The 25,649-nt window shown below is 45.2% G+C and overlaps 2 protein-coding genes across 9 annotated transcripts in view; one reads left to right on the top strand and one right to left on the bottom strand.

The window, feature by feature from the left end:
- The window catches only part of PSTK (phosphoseryl-tRNA kinase), a 28,837-nt gene extending 17,077 nt beyond the window's left edge, over positions 1-11,760 (top strand). Inside the window, exon 7 of one of the 2 annotated variants that reach the window (XM_068256835.1) lies at positions 8,117-11,760. In XM_068256835.1, the coding sequence (XP_068112936.1) occupies position 8,117 (1 nt within the window). In that variant the 3' untranslated portion in view covers positions 8,118-11,760. Of the gene's footprint in view, positions 1-2,600; positions 2,777-8,116 lie in introns of those variants that run through there. The other variant, XM_068256836.1, reaches the window with a different exon arrangement.
- IKZF5 (IKAROS family zinc finger 5) overlaps positions 2,639-25,649 on the bottom strand; it is a 35,930-nt gene continuing 12,919 nt past the window's right edge. The window contains exons 2-5 of one of the 7 annotated variants that reach the window (XM_068256829.1): positions 15,421-15,585; positions 12,051-12,287; positions 7,020-7,097; positions 2,639-4,351 (exon numbers count right to left, since the gene is read on the bottom strand). In XM_068256829.1, the coding sequence (XP_068112930.1) occupies positions 3,411-4,351; positions 7,020-7,097; positions 12,051-12,287; positions 15,421-15,550 (1,386 nt within the window). In that variant the 5' untranslated portion in view covers positions 15,551-15,585 and the 3' untranslated portion in view covers positions 2,639-3,410. Of the gene's footprint in view, positions 4,352-7,019; positions 7,098-12,050; positions 12,288-15,417; positions 15,586-25,649 lie in introns of all 7 variants that reach the window. The other 6 variants (XM_068256831.1, XM_068256828.1, XM_068256827.1 and 3 more) reach the window with 6 other exon arrangements.

The following is a 25,649-nucleotide window of genomic DNA, read 5'->3' as shown; positions in this document are numbered from 1 at the left end:
TATTGTTTCCAGTACAGGAAGAGTTAAACTCCAATAATCTATGCAAAGGAGCCATTGAGCTCCAAGACTTTCAAAGTTGCAGAGAGCTCTGTCTTCTGAAGCTTATTATCTCAAGTGTCAGTCACTGTATTGTTTTTTTTTTCTCAGGTTAGGGCAGGTCAGTAGTTCACAGCCTGCTCTGTAAAATCATTTAGAATGCTGAGTGTATTGTGTAAACTGCAAATATTAGAGAATGATGCAATGTTAGAAAAAATAGCTGTATCACTGAAAATAAAAATGAGAATATTTTCTTTGCTACTAATGTTCTAGTAATTATCTGTAATACACAACCAATTCATTAGATCATGCATTTGTTTTCGCTTCAGTGTCTCTTTAACTAAGAATAACATTTTGAGTTTAAGAAAATTATAAATTTTATTTAAACACGTTAGTATTTTAGCTAATTAGAATCAATCGTTTGAATCAATGCTTGGACATTGGTTAAAACCAATTATCATGTACTACAATTAAATATATATTTGTCAAGGGGTACTTGCGACAATGTTTACTATGCTAGGGGATAGTTGGTGAGTAAAGGGTTTGAAAGGATACCCGAGATGACATATGACATGAGATAGACATGGGTATGTACAGTGCCTAGCACACAAATTACTAGGCTGTGTTCCTTTTTTTTCTTTCTCTGCCTGAAAGAGTTAATTATTAGGTATGTAAGTGGCTGACTCAGTCCTGACTCAGACAGGAAGTGACTATAGTGTGACCCTCACTGATAAGAAATTCCCCTTTTTACCTCTTTCTTTCTCTCAGTAGCCATGTTCTGCTAGGAGAGTGTTTTATAGTTGGCTTTTCTTATCAGTGAGGGTCACACTGTAGTCACTTTCTGTCTGAGTCAGGACTGAGTCAGCCACTTACATACCTGATATTTAACTCTTTCAGGCAGAGAAAGAAAAAAAGAAACACAGCGTAGATATTTGTGTGCTAAGCACTGTACATACACATGTCTATCTCATGTCACTTCGGGTAGCCTTTAAAAGGGGTACATGGCAATAAAATGTTGAGAAACACTACTCTATACTATCCTGAACTTTCCCTCTACTCCGGTAATGATCAAATTTTAGTTAGTTTTCTCACTTTTGAGAGCACTCCCGAAGTCTACCCTGCAGCAGAAGAGAGAGCAGTCTCCAACCCATCAGTCGGAGACTGCTAATGGGGAGCCAGCGCTGGAACGCGGGGCCTATGAGAGGAGCGGGAAGGCTCTATAGGGCCTAGAGCCTTCCCTCTCCTTAGGTCAGTATGTTTTTTGGGGGGGATTTTGCTTCAGACTCACTTTAAAGAGACTGTATTGGGAAAAAAATGCCCTTGGATCCTATTGAGGCATCCCCTGTCCTCCTCCGTCCCACGCTGGTCTCACAGCCGACAATTTTTCAGGTTGTGCAATATTTACCTTCCCGGCTCCAGCGCAGGCGCAGTAGCGGCTCTCCACTGGGAAATAGGCAGAAATAGCCGATCCCAGTTGTGTCCGCGCTATATTCGTCTAGTTACTGCGCCTGCGCTGGAGCTGGGAAGGTAAATATTCACATCCCCGCTGTTCCTGGACATGCAGCAGGACCACCGTGGGACGGAAGAGGACAGGGGATGCCACGATAGGATCCAGAGGCTTCCCCCTCCCGAGGTGAGTACCCCCAGGGGCATTTTTTTTTCAATACAGATCCTCTTTAAAGGACAACTGATTTGAAACGAATATGGAGGCGGACATATTTATTTCCTTTTAAACCATACCAGTTGCCTGGCAGCCCTTCTGATCTATTTGGCTGCACTAGTGTCTGAATCACACCAGGACCAAGCATGTGGCTGATCTCATCAGATCTGACAATGTCAGGAACACCTGATCTTCTGCATGCTAGTTCAGGGTCTATGGCTGAAAGTATTAGAGGCAGAGGATCAGCAGGACAGCCAGGCAACTGGTATTGTTTAAAAGTAAATAAATATGGCAGCCTACATATACCTCTCTCTACAGTTGTCCTTTAACCTTCCTGGCGGTAAGCCCGAGCTGAGCTCGGGCTATGCCGCGCAGGAAGATATCTCAGCCCCTGGTGGGGCGATTTTGCCCGTTTAAAGTGCTGTACGCGCAGCTAGCACTTTGCTAGCCGCGCGTACAGCTTGATCGCAGCGGCGGCGATCGCCCGCACGCAGCGGTGGAAGAGGGGCCCCCCCCCGCCAGAGCCCTGCGCTGCCTGGACTAATGAGTTCCAGGCAGCGCTATGGGCTGGATCGGAGGCGTCTGACATCAGGACATCGGCTGACGTCATTCCGATCGTCGCCATGGTGACAGGAGAAGCCAAACAGGGCAACGCGTTATTTACGCGGTCCCGTTTGCTATTGATGCCGGCGACGATCGCACTAGAGGGACACATGCGCCCTCTAGTGGTGTTTCATGTAGCTACCACTCTGGTAGCTTTACATGAAACAAAAATAATTTTTTTTTTTTTTTTTAAAGGATTTCTGCCTATTTGGCAGAAAAATTGAACCGCCAGGAGGGTTAACAATCTTACATAATAAACTCCTGTTCATTTTAATGTGTCCGGACTTCTGCTTGAAAACAGGACAGATGTGAAGAACCGGGAATAGTAAGGACAACCGGTGACGGTAGACAACACACATTTATTCAACAGGATGGTTCACGTTGAAGCCTCAATCTTTGGAAAGAACACGTAACACACTGTGAATATATCTACACAAACAGACTTAGCAAAACGAGGATAAATTAATTCATAATAAAAAAAACAAAAACACTTGCATCGGTTGGAATCCACCATATTTTAAGCTTAAGTTATTTTCCTTCAGTCCCCTTACATTAAAAAAGGGGGTAAATATTAAATTTAAAAAAAAAGTTCATCCCTATGACAAACCATTAAAATGAGAGCGTGATGTGTTTGTAATACAACATACAAGAATATTCCCAGTAAGAACTGTGAATAATTCCACCATAGAATACATTAATTCTCACGATTAAAGTGAATTATTCTGTGGCAAGCCCCTCCCCTGAGGAACCTCGACGGTAAGAGACTTGGGACAAGAGACATCTGGAAGACATCTAAACATTAGGTGCCTTATCCAGTTGACACATAGGCTCATCCAGGGTTAAAGTCAATATTTTTTATAGGTGCTTATCTGCTCATAGCAATCTCCTACGGGCACCTTTCCAGCCACTTCAACTTCTTCTCAATACTGTGGTGTTAAAAATCTTGCACTTCCTGCTAGAAGCCAGACCACGTCATCACAAGTAAAAGACACACACATACACACATATTTACATCCTGTTTTTAGATCCCTCAAATGACAGGCACTGTAGAAACAGACCGTCCCCCGAGGAGCAGATTAAAATAGTGGGGGATTAAAAAGGCCACTAGGAGTCACTGTGGGCTGTGTTGGCCTCGAGCAAAGTGACAAGCAAAGTCATATTTGTTTTTGCATTTGCAGCCACATATGTTGCACTGGAAAGGGTTTTCAAACCCATGGCAACCCATGTGGATGGTGTATAGTATATTGTCTGCAAAGTACATATCACAGTGCTGGCAGTGATGAAGAAGCTGAGGGTCCTGAACCGGGAGGGCTGGGGCAGGTGTGCTTGGCTGGCTGTTGCTGATGCTAGGGGTGCTGGTTCGCCCGCTGCGCTCACTGCTCGGCCCAGCCATGGGGCTACAGTTCCTGTGATTGTGAATGGGACGGACCTCGGGACTGGCTGGGGAAGAGCTCTGGGGAACACTGGTGGAGACGGCAGAGGTGCAGGCTTGTGCTGAGGACTGTTGGATCATGAAGGGCTTCTCATCGGGGCATGGACCTGCGTCGGGAGAAGCCGGGTTCTGAGTGTCTGGAGGGAGGCTGGATAGCTGTCCAGCCAAGGTAGAGAGCTGATTTAAAGGATTGTCCACCATGAGCTCTTGAGGGTCCCTAGAGAGTCCCGAATGAGATGCCTTGGCTAGACTCTCGTAGGCCTCGCTGTGGATGCTGGGGATCTCATGGGAGAAGTCACTCAAATAATCGGCCTTGTGCACCACCATAGACGGCGGGCTGAGGTTGATGAGTGTTCTGCGGCTGTATCCCAGACTGCTGACTTTCTTCTGAAGGACCCCCCACATTTTCTTGTTGCCGAGAGACGGACGCGTGCCTTTAATCGGGAGCATTTTGTGCTTGCGGCGGCGGTGGTGGGAAAGGTTACTGCGGTCGCTGCAGCGGAAGGAACACAGCTCACACTTGTAAGGCTTCTCCCCGGTGTGAGAGCGCATGTGAGCCTCTAGGTGGCGCTCATATGCAGATGCAAAAGGACACAGGTGGCATCGATGAGGCTTCTCACCTGCAAATGGATAAAATGCATAATAATAAATGCCATGTAATGCAATAATACACACATGCAACGTCATAGTATGGAGGTGAAACTGCAATCAGCAGGAAACCAGTGTACTATGGACTAGGCCTGAACAATTTTAGTAAAAAAAAAAATGTATTAGTGCAATTTTTGATTGAAATTTTAATTCACGATTTCCTTCAAATCAAGCTTTGTTCAGCCTCCGTGCCTCTCTGTCCTCCCATCTCTCTCTGTACCCCCCTTCCCTCTGGGTCTCTCTCTGTGCCCTCTCTGGGTCTCTCTCTGTACCCCCCCTTTGGGTCTCTCTCTCTGTATCTTCCTTCTGGGTCTCTCTCTCTGTACCCCCCCTCTGGGTCTCTCTCTCTGTACCCCCCTCTGGGTCTCTCTCTGTGTCTTTCTGTGCCCGCTCTGGGTCTCTGTGCCCACTCTGACTCTCTGTCTGTGCCCCCTCTGGGTCTCCCCGATGTCCCTTCTGGGTTTCTCTCTGTGTCTCGTTCTGTGCCCCCTCTGGGTCTCTTGTGCCCCCCTCCGTGCCCTTCTGTCCCCCGAGCTGCAGCAGTGCTGGACATACCTTCCAGCACAAGTCCAGCGCTGCCCGTCTATCCACTTTGCCTTCTGCAAGGTCTAATGCACGGCAAACTTCCTGTATGTCATGTGACATACAGGAACAAGGAAGTATGCCGTGCACAAGAGCCGGCAGATAGCGAGAGAGGACGGACAGCATTGGACTTGTGCCGGAAGGTATGTCCAAACACTGCCGATACTATGGCCGAGACTTGGGGGAAGTCTGAAGCTGCTTTTACAAACTTCACCCACGGGAAATGATGTAATCGCGGAAATTCACCACTTTGACAATTCTGAAATCGTGAATACTGGAATCGCGATTTCAGTTTAAATTCAATAAATTGTTCAGGCCTACTATGGACAAAAAATCAGATGCTAAAAATCACCTCTCCTAACATACAGAAAACACACTAAACTTTGTGGCTCATGTTATAAAAATATTCACTGCATCGAGCTAAATGGGCAGTGTAACTTTGGGGCAAGACTGAAAATGAGATGTCTGTCCCATTGACAGTTAAGTGGTAAGGTCTTTGCTGCACTAATGTGATGTGTGTACAAATGACCCAATAAATAATGGCAGCTTAAAGGGTCACAACAGTGAATTTTGGCTACTGGGATAACCTCTTAAGGTGGCCATACACTGGTCGATTTGCCATCAGATTTGACCAACATATAGATCCCTCTCTGATCGAATCTGATCAAAGATGGCTGCCTTTACTGCAAACAGTATGGCTGCCTTTACTGCAAACAGATTGTGAATCGATTTCAGCATGAAACCCATCACAATCTGTACTGGTGCTGCCGCTGCCTTCCCCCCTGCATACATTACCTGCTCCGGCCGGTGCGAGTCCCCGCTGTCTTCTTCTCTGCTAGGTTTCGCGTTCCGGTCCGGCAGGAGGAAGTGAAGCCAGGACAGGAAGTGAAGCCAGCCGGACCGGAACGCACAACCCAGCGGAGAAGAAGACGCCGGCGATCGTGCAAAATCTTCCGCACGGACAGCTCAAAGGGAATCGACGGGAACAAATGATTTCGGAAGGAAAATCAATCGTTTGCGCAACGATTTCACAGCAGATTTGATCAGTGATCGAATCTGCTGTATATCGGTGGGAAAATCGTTAGGTGTATGGGCCCCTTAAGGATGTTTCTAATAGTAAGAGAAATACATAATAGGTAGTACATCTGGTTACAAATGCTGGCTGGATAGGATAATTTATGGCACCTCTTACAGATCGTGGCAGCACTAGAAAGCGACCTCCTCCTCTGTTCAGCTGTAAGCTTTTTCTTTCCTTGTGTGAGATGCAAGCCTGTTCTGTAAGGTTGGCTCATCAGCAGCAAGTAGTATGGATATCTTAGGTAAACAGAAAGCTGCTTGTTTATTTACCTAAGATATCTGTTCTTGCCGCTGATGAGCCAGCCTAAGAACAGGTTTTCATCTCACACACAAATAGCTGTTATGCTGGGGATACACGGGTGGATTCTGGAGCTCGATTCTCCCATTCGATCGTTTCCTCGCTCGAATCTCCACTCAATTCTCTTATCTTCCGCTCCTTTTTCTTATCTTTTTCCATTCACTTCTATCAAGAATCGAGCGGCCAGGATCTGCAAGAGGTGCCATAAATTGTCCTATCCAGTTGGCATTTGAAACCCAGATACATTACCTAATATGTGGTTCTCTTACTATTACAAACATGCTACTAGGGTTATAGGGTTATCCCAGTAGCCAAATTTCCGCTGTAGTGCCCCTTTAGTGCCGCCCCTTCCTGCCAGTGCTCCACCCATGAGGAGCAAAGTAAATCAGAAGTGGGACAACTACCTTAGATATACCCTTGTCTCCACCCATGTCTTTCAAACATCGATCGAGACATCAAAATGGCCTTTCCTGGTGATCAGACAAAAAGACCACAGCAGAGCTTCTGGACTGGTTGTGTAAGGCCGCTACACACCATGCAATTTTCACTTCAGATCCCATTTCCGATCCCCCCCCCCCCAAAAAAACAGATCAGATCTGGGTTAAAATATACAGCCTACTGATTGCAAGCGACCGATCCCAAGATCGAAACTGATATGCTTCTCGATTGAAAGGAGATCAGACCTGCTGGAAAATATTGATTGAAATACTGGCTTTCGTTCCGTGTGTATGTCCTTGATTCATTGTCGATCAATATCCAATCTGAAAAATGATCAGAAATCTGAATGGCATTTAAATATCACATACGTGTGTGTGCTAGCTTTCACCTAAATCTGATTTAATATCAGATCTGAACATCGATATGATCACTCCCTCGAATAACATCAAAAGTGAAAATTGCATGTTGTGTACCAGGCTTACCGTAATTTTGGATTTATTGGCCAATCTTGGCATAATATTGCTTAGTGTATTGTTATGCCTGGTACACACAATGCAGTTTTCCGTCAAACCGATTATTTCCGACAGGTGCAATCTGATTTCCGATCGATTTTGAATGGAAGTGATTGGAAAAATCGATCAGAAAAAAAGATCGGAGCTGTTGGAAATGATTGATTTGACTTATCTGACAAGAAATTGCATGGTGTGTACCAGGCATTATGTATTAAGGCAAAAACCTGGGCAGGCAGATAAGACTTCGTGCTGCAGCTGTTTGCAGAAAATGAAGTGGAGATGATTAATGAGATCCTAACTGCACGCAGCTTAGAGGACCACTATCGAGAAAAAGTTTAAAATGTAAATTTCATATGTGTGAGAGAGAGAGAGAGAGAGAGAGAGAGAGAGAGAGAGAGAGAGTCAGACAGAGAGAGAGAGGGAGGGAGGGGGAGGGAGAGGGGGAGGGAGAGGGAGAGAGGGAGGGAGGGGGAGGGGAGAGAGAGAGAGGGGGAGGGAGGGAGAGAGGGGCAGGGAGAGGGAGAGAGAGAGGGAGAGGGGGGGGAGAGAGAGAGGGAGGGGGAGGGAGAGGGAGGGAGGGAGGGAGAGGGAGCGAGCGGGAGGGAGGGGAGAGAGGGAGGGAGAGAGAGAAAAAGAGAGCCATATGCTATTCATTTTTTCTCCTGAGTTTTCTTCCAAGAGATATTTTTCCATCTTTGATTTAAAACAACCAAAACTTGGTGAAAAGTACTGTCAAAATTATTTTGAGCATTTGTTTGCTTGCTGGTGGTCTAACCTCCCTGGCGTTTTGGTTTTTTTAACCTTTTTTTTTTTTTTTTTTTAATCGCCAGGCCAGCTACAGGATTCCTCCCTCCCACCCCTCCGAGCGTCGCCGGCGATCAAGCCCATCCGGAAATCCCGTTCTGACGACGAACGGAATGACGTCACAGGGAGTCCTGATCCATCCCATAGTGCAGCCTGGGGGCGATTGGCCAGGCTGCGCTCTTGGTCTGCGGGGGGCCCACCGGGGCCTGAGCGGTGCCCTGCGGCGTTACTGGACGAGCTGAGCATTTTATTTACAAGTTGTAAAGAGATCACCTAGGAGAAAACTCAGGTGAAAAAGTGAATTGCATATGGGCCCGAGAAAGAGAGAGAGAGAAGTCCTTCGTATCCAGCACAGGTGGGAATTAGCGGTTGCCGGATATATAGGTTTGCTGGTTGCTTGAGTTGCAGCTCCCAAGCAGCTTTCCGGAGTCTTCTGTGTACGGCTCCCGTTGTGTGACATCATCAGGTCAGGTGACATGCCAGGAGCCACGCATGAAAGCTGTAAAGCCGCTGGGAGCTGCAGGATGCGTAGAAGAAGGTGCTTGGAGGTATAGGTAAGTTATTTCTGCCCTGCAAACTGCCAAAGGTCTGCCCCTGTTCTCCCCCCTGGCATGCCGGTTAGTTGAGACATCCGATGCCTGAGTTCCAGATAACAGGGACTTTGCTGTATAAGGTTTGCATTAGTCACAGGGTAAAATGCAATATAAATTAATTTTTATGTCGCTGTGACTTACAGTAGTAAGTAGTAGTAAGTAGGCAGTAGTAATCTGAGGTTTCTGAAAGGTTTTGGACTAGTCAATTTCCTCATTGGTGATTTTCAAAAAAAAAAAAAATTCTTTTCAAATGCTTTCCCTGGACAGCAGTGGAGTAGTCCAATCTGCCAGAATAACGGCACACGAGTAACCAGGCATCTTTCTATAGATCCTTTCCTAGGACAGCTTTTAAAGCGGTATCGTCACCATAAAAATCAAATTTCAACAGCAACTGGTCTGAGTGTATTAAGCGATAAAGATGCTAATCCTGCATTCAAAACTTTTTCTGCTGTTATGATTTGGAGTTATCACATACTTAAGGAGCACTGACCCTTTAGTAGTCGGTGCCAAAGAATTGCATGCTGGGGGTTCTTTTTATCTATAATATATTCCTCCTCTTCCCTTTATTTCCCTGCCCAGCTGCTTATCTGAAACCTAATCCCCTACTCACTTGTGTTTACAAGCAAGGCTGAGTTGACTCAGCGATTGGAGGAGACAAGAAAAAAAGTAAAGGGCAGAAATGACATCACGAGTTAGCCTTAACTGTGGGCAAAAGACATGGCCCCCACCAGGAACAGAATTCTCGTCATTTACTATATAACATTCACTGAAATCAAAACGTGGACAGTATAATACATGTGTTATGTAAGTAGATCAAGTATTTATCTACTTATATATGTGTTTATTTCCCCTGGCATAGTATGGCTGATCCTGAAAGGACTACTGAGAATCCTCATGAGAAGATGAACTAGCCCAAAACCTTTCATAGCTTTCATATCTTTACTATCTATTGTAAGTGACAGCGACCTAGGAAAAAGTAAATGTAATGTGCATTTTACTCTGGAATACATGTACTTCTTATATCTATTAATAGACATGCATTTGAAAAATAAATAAATAAAAAATTGCGGTTGTGGTTCCTTTTAAACAAAAGAACAATGGTCTTTGCCCGCACTCTGACAAAATGATCTGTCACACTGGATCTCAGGCCGTCACATTGGGGCGCCGTAGATTCTTAGCAGAACCATCTAGCGCAGTGGTCCTCAAACTAAGGCCCGCGGGCCAAATGTGGCCCCCTGAGGCTTTTTTTACCGGCCTCCCACACAGAAAATGTATTACTTATAGATGCGGTCAGCTACATCAAATATTGAAAGTCTGCATATGGAATAGCAATGTTGGCACCACCCATCCACATGGAAGCCAGAAAGCAGTAATTTGCTGGTTTCCAATCAAATTCCAAATCAGGTGACACTGCTGTCCAATTAGACATCAGGCTGTCACCTGGGTATGCTTTACTGTCTGGCCCGCAGAGACTTCTTTCTACATCATTTTATGTATACTCCGGCCCCCCAGCAGTCTGAAGTATGTTGACCCGGCCCTCGACCCAAAACATTTGGGGACCCCTGATTTAGCGTGTTTACAAGGCTTTAGGATTGAGCCAATCAGAGGCACTTCCTGCCAAGGCTTTAGAATCCCGCCAATCATAAGCACTTCCTGCCAAGGCTTCAGAATTGAGCCAATTGGAAGCACTTCCTGCTAAGGATTTGGGATCAAGCCAATCAGAGGCACTTCCTGCCAAGGCTTTAGAATCCCGCCAATCATAAGCACTTCCTGCCAATGCTTTAGAATTGGGCCAATTGGAAGCACTTCCTGCTAAGGCTTTGGGATCAAGCCAATCAGAGGCACTTCCTGCCAAGGCTTTAGAATCGGGCCAATCAGAAGCACTTCCTGCCAGTTGTAACTGTCCACATTCAAAGCAGCAAACCATTAAATCGGCATGCAAGTTATAAATATTGGCATCTCACTGACCATGTGTACAGTGGAGTTCTGATATGTCCTTGTTTCTTTATAAGAGCAGCGATACAGTATGAAGCCTTTATTTATCAATGCCTTTTTGCCACTCCTGCTTAGGAATAATTGTAAAATAGAGCTATCCTGTAAAATGATTCTGCAGCAGATAAACTGTAATTTTAAAAGACCAAGAAGTAAATTTCTCCCAGAGTAAAATGCACTACAAATTACCTTTTCACCTAGGCTGCTGTCACTTACAGAAAGCAGTAAAAATCTGAAAGATCTGGTTTTGGACTAGTCCAACTCCTCATAGGGGATTCTCAGGATTTTCTTTACTTTCAAATGCACTTACTGAATAGTAGTTGTTCAGTCGAACTGCCATACTAGGGAGCAAGTGAGTAGGGAGTCTGATCGACATCTCTACAGACTCTTTCCAGGGAGTGCTTTTGTAAATCATAAAGTAGACTAAAGCTACTGAGAATGCCTCATGAAAAGATGGACTAGTCTAAAATGTCAGTTTCAGATATGCCAGATTTTTTTAGGTGGTATGACTGCAAAGCAAAACTCTCTCGCCTTATTACCCCCCATCATCAGGGAAAGAGTATTTTTTTTAATGCCCTTAAAGGAGAACTGTAGTGAGAGGTATATGGAGGCTGCCATATTGATTTCCTCTTAAGCAATACCAGTTGCCTGGCAGCCCTGCTCAGCTTTCTGCCTGTAGTAGTGTGAATCACACCAGAAACAAGCATGCAGCTAATCTTGTCAGATTTGACACAAATGTCAGAAACACCTGCTATGCTGCATGCTTGTTCCGGGTCTAGGGCTAAAACTATTAGAGGCAGAGGATCAGCAGGATAGCCAGTGAACTGGTATTGTTTAAAAGGAAATAAATATGGCTGCCTCCTTACTCCTCTCACTACAGTTCTCCTTTAAGCTCACTGTGTCAGTATAGACCAAGGTCTACTCTAGACTCTAGCTTTTAGAATAAGGTATATTCTTACAAGGCGCAGGAGTCAGCAGTAAAGCTTAGTTTTGTACTGTATAATACTGTTTTTGAATTATTTTATAAAATTCTGATTTTAAATTTTGTAATTGTATGAATGAATAAAGATGTGGCTTATGTTGCATACTTTGTGTGTGGGTTTAGAGGGTTCCTTGCTTTGATGCATAGTATGAAGGCTACAGTAGAGATGGCTCCCCCGATGTAGACACAAACAGGTCCCGGTGCCCCCCAGCATCACACTACATGCTCCTCCCAGGCATACACGGACGGGGGACATACCTGTGTGTATGCGAAGAGCTGTGCCCTTGCTGGAGAGATGACCACCCCCACCCCGATGTAGACACATACAGGTCCCGGTGCCCCCCAGCATCACACTACATGCTCCCCCCAGGTATACACGGACGGGGGACATACCTGTGTGTATGCGAATGTGTTCTATGAGACGAGCTGTGCCTTTGCTGGCATAGTTACAGTAACGGCACTTTAGTTTCCCATCATATGTCCGCTCAAAGCCATCGACCAGTATCCCCGCACCGTCATCCAGCGACACCTCCACCGACGGGTGGTCCAGCCCATTCTGGTCGCTGTCTGTCCCAGCTGCCGGCACAAGGCACGGAGAGTTAGCGGTGAGCACATGGTGGCTGTGTGGCCCTAATTCACAGAAAGGGAACGTGTGAGCACAGCCTCTCTACCGAATGCCATGGACAAGCCTAAGCCAGGGGTGCCATACGGAATACAAGACAGGTACTCACTGGAGGAAGCAAAGCAACATGTTCACCACCCGGCAGCCAACAGAAAAGAACACAAAATCGAACTTAAAGAGGATCCGTAACAAAACAAACAAAAAACAGCCCCTGGGGGGTACTTACCTTGGGAGGGGGAAGCCTCTGGATCCTAACAAGGCTTCCCCATCCTCCTAAACCTCAGAGATCTAGCGCTGGCAGCCCCCAAAAATCAGCTGACAAGCTTGTCGGCCATGGCGCAGTAGCACCTGCAACATTTACCTTCCACGGCTTCAGCAAAGGCATGGCTTTCCGATCATACTCCGATTAGATTGGGTCCACCTGCACAGTAGAGCGGCCCAGATCGGACATGGCTATTTCCACAGGAACCCATCGTAAAGCCATTGCTGTGCCTGTATCGAAGCCGTGGCGGTAAATATTGTTCGGGGGCTGCCAGCGCTGGAACGGAAGGACGGTGGAAGCCTCATTAGGATGCAGAGGCTCCCCCCCCCCCCTCCCGAGGTAAGTACCCTCAGGGGAAATTTTCTTCATTACAGATCCTCTTTAAGCTGCCCCTATATCTAGCGAAGTATGGCCAGATCGACCATGAGATAAAACTCTCTCTTTTTGAATCTGATCATAGACCAACCCATTTACAGCGGTTGGGAAACCATCACATACGTGTATTTGATAAAAAATTGTAATTAGTTGGTCGATCGGGCCACAAAATCGGTAAATATATGACCACCTTTAGCCTGCAAATTTCCATGGATTGGAAAATGGGCCAATCAAACCCAGTGACTGCTGGTTAATGGGTTAGCTGCTACTGGGTTTGATTAGCCCAGTTTCACATCCATGGAAATCTGCATGCCAGTTGGATTTCAAGCTCAGTTTCATGCCAGTTGGATTTCAGGCAATAGTATTCAGAAGCTTCCAACAAAGTGTCCCCATCAGAGATAATGAATGAGAGGGTAATAAACACAAGTTTGATGTAGATGTGATGTCACCTTGTGTACATTTCTGCAGCTTGGTATTGGACCAATCAAATACAGCAGCTGATGATTTTGTTTGGTCCAGTCTCGAGCTGTATAAATGTGCATAGACTAAACATAAACCTTTATTAGCATCTCGCCGCCCTTCTGGGCACCCCTGGCCTCGGCACACAAACACCCACAGGGGCACATGATGGCAATGAAGGGGTCAGCGTGGATTGGGAATCATCAATGAGATGCCAATAATTCCAAGGTTGATGCAAATTGTATGCAAATTTATGAAGCTTTGGAAACGGACCAATCGGTGCAGCCCTGGCCGATCTCAAGCTGCATGCATTTGCATAAAATTTTAATTTGCATACAAATATTTTCAACCTGGAATTTCGAGTATCTCATTGACAGTCCCTACTCTGCACCCCCAGATGGTTGTTCACAGTAGGGATGATCAATGAGATGCAAATTTTTCTGTTTATGCAGATTTATGTAAATTTGTATGCAAATACAGTATATGCAGCTTGAAATTGGACCAATCGATTTAAACTTGGGTTTAAATTGATTGGTCCATTTTGAAACTGCATATATTTGCATCTCTTGGATCATCCCTAGTCCACAGAGGTAGGTTATGATAGTGAAAGGGTCGGCGTAGGTTGAGACCTATCTAGATATAAATGCATGGAAATACAGTTCAATCCAGTTATGTGCTCAATACCGTCGTTACAACTATTCTGACTATTGGATCTTCAGCACATGATCATTTATGAAAGGAGCCTCATCTTTCCCTGACTGGGCACCAAGCTCCTCCCCCACTGTTTAACCGCCCCATGCCGGAGCCAGCTCTGCCATGGCCCTGTTTTAGTGGCAGAGGCGGAGCCAAGTGCTGGAAGGGGTGCGGCTTGGCACTAAGTCATAAGAAAGAAGAGGATTTTACAGGCAATTCAACTAGAACGCCAACTCGGTCACTTTTTCAGATCTATTTTGCTTTCAGTTTCTTATATATATTAAAGGGGAATTCCACTTTGGATGCATCGGTAATACTGCGGTGCATACATAGCACACGGCAATATTACCTTCACTTCTGCATGCAGCGCCGTGAGTTACATCAGTAGCACGCACCGTACTAGAGTAGCGCAACTGTTGCTACGGCAATGCGTGTTACTAACGATAACGCGCTACTTACGCAATTCGCGGTGCTGCATGCGGAAGTGAAAGTAATATTGTTGTGCACTATGTTTGCACCGCAGTATTACCATGTTTGATGACACAACCCCCTAGTCTGCTGCCAGTCAATGGATTAGTGCAGGTGTTAAAGTGACACTGCAGTGAAACGTATGATACAATGAATTATATATGTAGTACGAATAATGAATAGAACATTAGTAGCAAAGAAAAGAGTCTCATATTTTTATTTTCAGTTCTATAGCTTTTTTTTCATATACCATTGCATCATTCTATCAGAATTGCAGTTTTCTCTAATATCTGTGTTTTAAACTATGAAACAGAGCTAATAATCCTTTGAACTTCCCTGCAGTAAAACATTATCTGAAGTTGTGTTTCACCATTTCTTTGATGGATGCTTCAGAAAACAGCCTGTCTTCGACCCAAGTTGGGTCAGAGAGCTCAGAGAAGCTCTTTTGCATAGATAACAAGTGAAATTTCTTAACTCTTCCTGTACTGCAAACAATATGAGACTCATATCTTTGCTACTTATGTTCTATTTCTTAGCTGTACTACACATACAATTCTTTATATCATAAGTTTTATTTTAACTTCAGATTCCCTTTAAAAGGAAGTCACAATCTACCTAATTACCTCTAAGGCAAGGTGGAAGTTTCTGGACATCCTCAAAGCAACTGTACTCCAAACAGAGCACTCGGAGTACAGTTGCCAAAATTTTGAAGAAAAGCCATTTGGGCATATTGTCAGTTTTGGGAATATTTAATTTGGACTGGCATCAAACTGCAAAAAGTCTTTGTTCTGCCCCGTCGATATTTTTGATAATTTTATATTAATAAATAAAAATTGACTTTCCCTTTAAGAATGGGGAGAGTGGGCGGGGATTGTGCTTACCACCTTGCAGGGTGTCCGCCTCCTTCTCTCCACTGACAGCGCCAGATATCATGTTGACGTGATGCGTCTGTTGTGTGAGGTACTCCTGGAAATCCTTCACAAAGTCCAGCGCCTCTGGCTTCTTTTCACCCATATTCAGTTACTTTGTGTCCCTGCAGCGCCCCCTGCCTGGAGGAAGACACAAGATATTTATGCACAAGGATTTCTGTGCTGCTGCCTCAGTCGATGCAAAGTGTGTTCACAGCACTGCTGGCCTGGCTGGGAATAGAAGTATTTCTGAAAGAAAATGCTTGTGACGTCCATGGCAACAAACAAACTTTATCAACATAATAAACATCACATCGTAAACATCAATGAACCTTAACCTCCCTGGCGTTATGATTATTTCCAGATTTAGGCTGGTTTCACAGTGGGACGTTACAGGCGCACGTTAGAGCAGCCTGTAACACACCCCACCGCACAGCAATGAAAAATCAATGGGCCGTTCACAGTGCCCACGTTGCGTTACTTAGTAACGATGCGTCATAAGACAACGTACTGCATGCAATACTTTATAAGCGGCAGAGCCGCGTTAGACTGCTTGCACATGCTCAGTAACGTTGGGGAGGAGTGGAGAGCGGCCAGGCACATGGCTAATTAATATTCACTGCACTCAGTGACGTGCAGTGTTTACTTCCTGGAGCGGCCGCTCTGTGCTGCGATTGGCCGGCGGGGCAACGTGATGCCGCATGCGCACAAGAGTACGCATCACGGCATCACGGACGCCAGAGTGAGCTGCACAACGCGGATCACTCTGACGTCCACAGCAGAGAGCACCAGGTGTTGCGTTAGAGGCACGTTATGCGACCATAACGTCCCCTAAAACGCAACGTCCTGATGTGAAACCAGCCTTAGCGTCTAAAAGCCGTGCAATTTTTTTCACAAGCTTTTAGACCCTAAAAACAAGAAAAAAAAACATATCTCAGAGAGACCTGCAGCAGCTCCTGCATATAACTCACTCAGTCACAGGATTACCGGTCTGAGCTGCAAATTTCTGTCCCAAGCCTGATTCGGGATTACCGCTAAGGAAGTTAAAGAACAACTGGAGTGAGAAGAATATGGATACTGACATATTTACTTCCTTTTAAAGAGAACCCGAGGTGGGTTTGAAGAATATTATCTGCATACAGAGGCTGGATCTGCCTATACAGCCCAGCCTCTGTTGCTATTCAAAACCCCCCTAAGGTCCCCCTGCACTCTGCAATCCCTCATAAATCACAGCCACGCTGCTGACAAACAGCTTGTCAGAGCTGGCTGTGTTTATCTCTATAGTGTCAGTCTACTGTTCTCCCCGCCTCCTGCAGAACTCGAGTCCCCGCCTGCATCCCTTCCCTCCCTGCTGATTAGAGGGAAGGGAGGGGGGCAGGGACCAGAGCTCTGCAGGAGGCGGGGGAGCAGCTGAGACTGACACTACAGATGTAAACACAGCCTCACAGCACGGCTGTGATTTATGAGGGATTGCAGAGTGCAGGGGGACCTTAGTGGGGTTTGGGATAGCAACAGAGGCTGGGCTGTATAGGCAGATCCAGCCTCTGTATGCAGATAACATTCTTTAAACACACCTCGGGTTCTCTTTAAAGTGTAACCGTCGGGCATAAAATCAAAAATCAATTCTTTATTTTTATCTGGTAACCAAGTAATAACCACCAGGCAATCCAAAAGATAAAATCACTATTACTTTTCTTGTTGATAAATGATCATTCCCCAGTTTACCTCTTATTTGGTACACACAAAATTTGGTACCCAAAAAGGAAGTTGCAGGGCATGCTGGGTTGTTCTTTTTGCTTGTCTACTTTCCCCTCAAACTTAACTAATGCAGCCTGATTGGCTGAAGCCTCTTTCCCCTCTTGTTTTCCCCTCCCACACCTCTGTTTCTCTCTGATTGGCCAAGATTTCTCATGCACTTTCGATAGTGAAGGGCAGGCAATGCATACACAATCAGGCAGAGGAGAGTCAGGGCCCGTTTCCACTATCGTGAATTTGCCGCATGCGAATTCGCATACCCAATACAAGTGGATGCGACTGTTTCCACTTGTCAGGATTCCTTTGCGTTTTTCTGTGCAGAAAAAATCTGCATGGCAGAGCCATCAGAATTCGCATACTGCATACCGCTATGTGAATCGCATACAATGTATTTAATAGGGAATTCGCATGCGGTATTGGTATGCGAATTTTCATGCGATTTCGCCTGGAATCAATGGAATAGCACACAGGCACTGCCATGGTTAAATTCGTATACATCGTCATCCATGCAAAATCGTATGCAAATTCACATGAAAATTTGCATATAACTGCACACAAAATTCATATCCGCAGGCAAATTTTTACCGCGGCGATTCCCACCGCACAAGTGGAAACGGGCCCTAAGGGAGGAAATGACATCAGGATTGGCTTCAAAATAGCCACACTTAAAATTCTAAGAAGGATTTTCTCTTTTTTTTTTACTGTTGAAAAATCGCTAAAATTAAAATGTGGACAGTACAATACATATGTTATGTAAGTAGAGCAAGTATTTATCGACTTTTATATATGTGTTTTGTTTTTTTGAGATAGCATGGCTGACAGCTCCTCTTTAAGCAATACCAGTTGCCTGGCAGTCCTGCTGATCTATTTGGCTGCAGCAGTGTCTGAATCACACCAGAAACAAGCATGCAGCTAATCTTGTCAGATCTGACAATGTCAGAAACACCTGATCTGCTGCATGCTTGTTCAGGGGCTATGGCTAAATGTATTAGAGACAGAGGATCAGCAGGATGGCCGGGCAACTGGTATTGCTTAAATAGGAAATAAATATGGCAGCCTCCATATCCCTCTTACTTCAGGTACAGCAGTTTGTAGGTACCAGTATACTGTGTGATGGGCTGTGGAGCCTCCCCTGGGACCAGATGGCATAAAGCTTTTCCTCAATTTGCCCTGAATACACCCCTTGCTCTTCTCAATCTTCAGCTCAAATGCCCCTCCCCTTTCCCCAATCAAGCTCGGCTATTGGATGGGCTCACAGTTCACACATAACCCACCCCTACAGCCATTACATGCAAGCCCCTCCCCCTTCCCCAATCAAGCTCAGCTATTGGATGGGCTCACAGTTCACACATAACCCACCCCTACAGCCATTACATGCATATCCCTCCCCCTTCCCCAATCAAGCTCAGCTATTGGATGGGCTCACAGTTCACACATAACACACCTCTACAGCCATTACATGCATGCCCATCCCCCTTCCCCAATCAAGCTCAGCTATTGGATGGGCTCACAGTTCACACATAACACACCCCTACAGCCATTACATGCATGCCCCTCCCCCAATCAAGCTCGGCTATTGGATGGGCTTACAGTTCACACATAACCCACCTCTACAGCCATTACATGCATGCCCCTCCCCCTTCCCCAATCAAGCTCAGCTATTGGATGGGCTTACAGTTCACACATAACCCACTCCTACAGCCATTACATGCATGCCCCTCCCCCTTCCCCAATCAAGCTCAGCTATTGGATGAGCTTACAGTTCACACATAACCCACCTCTACAGCCATTACATGCATGCCCCTCCCCTTCCCCAAGCAAGCTCAGCTATTGGATGGGCTCACAGTTCACACATAACCCACCCCTATAGCCATTACATGCATGCCCCTCCCCCTTCCCCAATCAAGCTCAGCTATTGGATGGGCTTACAGTTCACACATAACCCACCTCTACAGCTATTACATGCATGCCCCTCCCCCTTCCCCAATCAAGCTCAGCTATTGGATGGGCTTACAGTTCACACATAACCCACCTCTACAGCTATTACATGCATGCCCCTCCCCCTTCCCCAATCAAGCTCAGCTATTGGATGGGCTTACAGTTCACACATAACCCACCCCTACAGCCATTACATGCATGCCCCTCCCCTTCCCCAAGCAAGCTCAGCTATTGGATGGGCTCACAGTTCACACATAACCCACCTCTACAGCCATTACATGCATGCCCCTCCCCCTTCCCCAATCAAGCTCAGCTATTGGATGGGCTTACAGTTCACACATAACCCACCTCTACAGCCATTACATGCATATCCCTCCCCCTTCCCCAATCAAGCTCAGCTATTGGATGGGCTCACAGTTCACACATAACCCACCTCTACAGCCATTACATGCATGCCCCTCCCCCTTCCCCAATCAAGCTCAGCTATTGGATGGGCTTACAGTTCACACATAACCCACCTCTACAGCCATTACATGCATATCCCTCCCCCTTCCCCAATCAAGCTCAGCTATTGGATGGGCTCACAGTTCACACATAACCCACCCCTACAGCCATTACATGCATGCCCCTCCCCTTCCCCAAGCAAGCTCAGCTATTGGATGGGCTCACAGTTCACACATAACCCACCTCTACAGTAATTACATGCATGCCCATCCCGTTCCCCAATCAAGCTCAGCTATTGGATGGGTTCACAGTTCACACATAACCCACCTCTACAGCCATTACATGCATGCCCCTCCCCCTTCCCCAATCAAGCTCAGCTATTGGATGAGCTTACAGTTCACACATAACCCACCTCTACAGCCATTACATGCATGCCCCTCCCCCTTCCCCAATCAAGCTCAGCTATTGGATGAGCTCACAGCTCACACATAACCCACCTCTACAGCCATTACATGCATGCCCCTCCCCCTTCCCCAATCAAGCTCAGCTATTGGATGAGCTTACAGTTCACACATAACCCACCTCTACAGCCATTACATGCATGCCCCTTCCCCAATCAAGCTCAGCTATTGGATGAGCTCACAGCTCACACATAACCCACCTCTACAGCCATTACATACATGCGTATATGGTAGGAGAGTACATTATCTTTATTATATGCTATCCATGTTTTGCCCCAATTCACCGGCTCCATGAATAGCAGGAAAACATGGGAGATGGCGGAAACACAGGGGAAAGAGGATTCCTACTTAAAATGTGTATTTTATCCCGTTAGCAGCTGCAATAGAGTTATCTGGTTTGAGATAAGTGAACTGCTTTCGACCTCAGTTGGCATAACTTTTGTGCTGTAAATTTTTGGAATGCTTTCATGTCTCTCTGCTAGCAGAAAATACAGAAACTGAAAGCAGAAGTCCTCAGTTATTGTCTCACACTGCCACCTAGGGACAAGTGGCCATAAACACACATCACAGCAGTACTAATTAGTAGCAAGGTAATGTAACAAATAAGAAATAAAAAAGTGCTAAAATAAATTGGCCTGGAGCTCTTGCAAGCCTCTAAATAAATTGGCTGCTAAAGGGTTAAAGTAAGTGATAGTTACAAAGTAGTCAGAAGTTGTGTAACTGATGACCCCAGGCCAGGTTGTTGCATCATAACCGGGTCTGGCTGGACGCATCCCAGGAGCCAGAGGACCTATTGCTTGGTGTCTGTTGTCAGTATTGATACTGTCTGTCTGATATGGCCAGATTTAACTTCACAGATAGCAAAAAGTGCTAGCAGCGACCTAGAAGCAAACATAGAACCTATGTAACATGACTCTAGTATGTATAAAGTTATAGGTGTAACCAAGGAGATAACTGTAACCAAGCCTGATACTGACATGAATTGCTCATTGCGGAAAATGTGTCGGCATTAGAGACAACTTCTAAATACAACAACATTTTATGCAAATAGGAATTGGGTCAGCTATAGAAATACATGCATAACAATGATAGTTAAGGTGGAAGGGTAGGTAAGTGGCTAACACCATAAGGTAGGTACCCCTATAGGAAAAATGGATTGGTATCATGTACTATATCCCATTCCAAAAAGGATGGGCTATAGTGCATGAGGTTGGGACAACACTTAAAGTGGACCTGAACCCTTGCACGGGAGAGAAGGAAAACAGAGAGAAATCCACCCTCTATGTATTTAGAGAGAGTTTAGTCTGTCTGATTCTCCCTCATCTGTGACTAATCACAACTGTAATTTGATCTCTCAGCTGTGTCAGTTGCCTCAGCAGAGCAACTAATTCGTTAACACAGCATGTTAACCCTATGTCTGGATCCACAAAAGTAGGAAGTAGACACACTGCAGATTTATTGCAGGATTTGTATCAGCTGTAATAAAGGAATGTTTTTCTTTAACCATTTCAGCCCGCAGGGATTTTTCACCTTATGCATCAGAGCAATTTTTACCTCCCATTCATTCGCTAATAACTTTATCACTACTTATCACAATTTATTGATCGATATCGTGTTTTTTCCGCCACTAAGTAGGCTTTCTTTAGGTGGTACATTTTGCTAAGAATTATTTATTTATAAATGCATATTAACAGGATTAATAAGAAAAAATTTTGAAAAATTCATTATTTCTCAGTTTTCGGCCATTATAGCTTATTTTAAAGGGAAGGTTCACGGTCCCTGAAAAAAAAATGCTTATCCACTTACCTAGGGCTTCCTCCAGCCCATGGCAGGCAGGAGGTGCCCTCGCCGCCGCTCCGCAGGCTCAGTACAGCCCGGAGGACGTCCGATGATGTCAGCGCGCCGCCGTGAGGCGCATTTTGGAGCGCAGAAGAGCCCGACCTGGAAGCCGGCCTGGCCAGGTCGGGTCGGCCACCGGGAGCCTGCGGAGCAGTGCCGAGGGCACCTCCTGCCTGCCACGGGCTGGAGGAAGCCCCAGGTAAGTGGATAAGCATTTTTTTTTTCAGGGACCGTGAACCTTCCCTTTAAAATAATCCACGCTACCATAATTAAAACCTATGTATTTATGTATTTTATTTGCCCGTATGTATCGGTTATTATACCATTTAAATTTTGTCCCTATTACAATGTATGGCGCCAATATTTTATTTGAAAATAAAGGTGCATTGTTTCCGTTTTGCGTCCATCACTATTTACAAGCTTATAATTTAAAAAATGTTTGTAGTATACCCCCTTCAAATGCATATTTAAAAAGTTCAGACCCTTAGGTAACTATTGATGTGGGGGTTTTTTTTGTTTTGTTTTTTTTTATAAATTTAATATTTTTTGTTTTTTTCCACAAAAATTTTTATTTGGGTAATATTTTGGTGTGGGACATAAACAGTTCATTTTTAAAGAGGCACTTAAGTCTACTAAAAAAAATGAGTTTTAGGGCTTCCCTCAGCCCCCTGCAGCCGATCGGTGCCCTCGCAGTGTCTCTGCAATGCTCCCGTCCCCGCCGGCGACCACTTCCGGTTTCGCCGTCAGAACCCGACAGGCATGGGAACGCAAGTGATTATAGCAGCAATAGCAGCATAGGGGGCGATATTGTGGCTGGGAACGCGAATAATCACTCGCGTTCCCATGCCTGTCGGGTCCTGATGGCGAAACCAGAAGTGGTCACCGGCGGGGACGGGAGCATCGCAGAGACACGGCGAGGGCACCGATCGGCTGCAGGGGGCTGAGGGAAGCCCCAGGTGAGTAAAACTCATTTTTTTTTTAGGAGACTTAAAGAGACTCTGTAACAAATTGTTTATCTTTATTTCTTCTATGCTATAAGTTCCTATGCCTTTTCTAATGTGGTCTGGCTTACTGCAGCTTTTCCTAATTGCACAGTAGCTGTGTTATCTCTGTTATATGATCTAATCTTCTCTCTATAGTCGGCACAGTCAGGCTGAGGCAGTCAGACTGGAATGTGCAGGGCTGCTTGTGATTAGCTAGAAGCTGTACACACCCCCTGCAGGCTCTGTGTGACTAACACACTCTGCTTAGCTGAGCCTATTAGAAGCTGGTTAGTTTGTTTGTAAACACTGCCTAAAACTGGCAATTACAAGCCAGGTTTGCAGCAGAGAATGGCAGAAACAGCACAGAGGGGACCAGGAGCACATAATGAATAGAATGGTATGCTTTTTATTGTAAGAATTTCAGAGTACAGATTCTCTTTAAGGTTCACTTTAATGTAGTTAAATGTGTAAATTGTAATGTAAAATATGTGTAGATGTAGTTTTACTATTTGGCCACCTTCATTTTTGGTTTCCCTCCTTGTACTTCTCGCTAAGCGGAACTACAAGGGGGATGCGGAAATTTTTTCGGGCAGAAGAACTGAAGCCTCATGTGTGAGCGCTTCAGTTTTTCTGCGGGGGACAGGGATCGGTGATCGGGAACCATGTTCCCGTTCACTGATCCCAGGGCTACCGGGGGACACCACGGGGACACGGGGGCGCGCCCGCGATCACGCGCAGAAGAACAGCCGCCCGGACGTGACCTTCACGTCCGGGCGGCGGAAATGGTTAAAGGTTATTTTGCTGTTGCTTATCTTCTAGAGCAGAGAGGAAGTTCTGAGTTTAGGTACGCTTTAAACAATACCAGTTGCCTGGCAGTCCTGCTAATCTCTTTGTCTGCAGTAGGGTCTGAATCATACACATGAACAAGCATTCAGCTAAGCCAGTCAGAACACCTGCCCTGCTGCATGTTTGTCCAGGGTCTGTGGCTAAAAGTATTAGAGGCAGAGGATCAGCAGGGCTGCCAGGCAATCTGCTTTGTTTAAAAGCAAATAAATATGGCAGCCTCCATATCCCTCTCACTTCAGATCCCCTTTAATAAGAAACCACAAAATGTCAAGTGAACTTTGACTATGAAGGTGTGAAGATACCCTGTGGGCAGCCAATACAAATACTTTGAAACGTATTTACTGTAAACACGCTTTTTTTATTATTTATTTATTTTTTAGCCTAAAACATCTGTTCATAAACAGGCTGCACAGCCACCAACTCAAATACAGTAGAATCCCTTTATAGTAAACTCCAGGGGACCAGGAAGAGGAGTTTCAGGACTACATCAGAAGAATACTATAACAGAATTGGCCATACATTCTATATTTATGCAGACGCATTTGCCGAGACCTGAGGACTGAGTTTACTATATCCAGAGGTTTACTATATCAGAGTTTACTATAACCAGATACTACTGTACACCACTGTAGGTACAGATATGTAACTGTTTAAACAGGATTGTCAAAATCAAATTCCAATTATTCACTGTTCTGTGTAATGTAGTCTACATCCTGACCCTGCACTGCAAGCATTCCAATATAATCATAAATGTTTCTGCTGTAATAAATCTTATGTCAGTCAGCCTGGCTCTATTCTGGTACATTGTCCAGGAGTGGGAAGCTTGTTAATTCCCCTCCTACATTCCTGCTTCTCAATAATTGAGGGCAATTCAGTGCGACAGGATGAGGCAGAGAAGGGAAATACACTTCACACCTCCTCAGAAGCTGCTGAAATACGATCTATGCCAGCCTTTCTCAACCTTTCTAACCTGGAGGAACCCTGCAAATAACTTTGGGATATCAGGGAACCCCTGCAAACAATTTTTTGATCTCGAGGAACCCCTGCATTTATTTTGGAGGAGGCATGGTCTTTAAAAGTATGTGTGGCTGTTTATTTCACTACCCCTATTACACTACCACTCATTATACTGTCTCCTGACCCCCCAATTTAGTGCTTCTTGTTGAAGTATCACCTATTATAATGTGCTCTATTATACTACCCCCACGATGGGGGAAAATGCCAAGGAACCCTTGCAGAGTACTCGAGGAACCCTGGGGTTCCAGGGAACCCTGGTTGAGAAAGCCTGATCTATGCTGTGCTCACATGTGTTTACAAAGCAAGCTAGATAAAAACAGTGCAGTTTCTAGGAGAAAAAAAGAGTAAGGGAGGAAATGACATCAGGATTGGCTTCAGTCAGAGGCAGTAAAGGTGGAAAATGTCTGGAACAGTTTTCTTTATTTACTATATTAAATTCACTAAAATCAAAACGTGGACAGTGCAATACATATGTTATGTAAGTAGTATGTATCTACTTGTACAGTGGTTTGCAAAAGTATTCGGCCCCCTTTAAGTTTTCCACATTTTGTCACATTACTGCCACAAACATGAATCAATTTTATTGGAATTCCACATAAAAGAAGACCAATACAAAGTGGTGTACACGTGAAAAGTGGAACGAAAATCATACATCATTCCAAACATTAAAAAAAAAAATAATAATAACTGCAAAGTGGGGTGTGCGTAATTATTCGGCCCCCCTGAGTCAATACTTTGTAGAACCAACTTTTGCTGCAATTACAGCTGCCAGTCTTTTAGGGTATGTCTCTACCAGCTTTGCACATCTAGAGACTGAAATACTTTCCCATTCTTCTTTGCAAAACAGCTCCAGCTCAGACAGATTAGATGGACAGCGTTTCTGAACAGCAGTTTTCAGATCTTGCCACAGATTCTCGATTGG

The sequence above is a fragment of the Hyperolius riggenbachi genome, chromosome 10 (genome assembly GCF_040937935.1).
Source record: "Hyperolius riggenbachi isolate aHypRig1 chromosome 10, aHypRig1.pri, whole genome shotgun sequence".
Classification (NCBI taxonomy): Eukaryota; Metazoa; Chordata; class Amphibia; order Anura; family Hyperoliidae; genus Hyperolius; species Hyperolius riggenbachi.
Note: the sequence above shows the minus strand (reverse complement) of the source record. Positions and strands in the feature narration are given on the sequence as shown.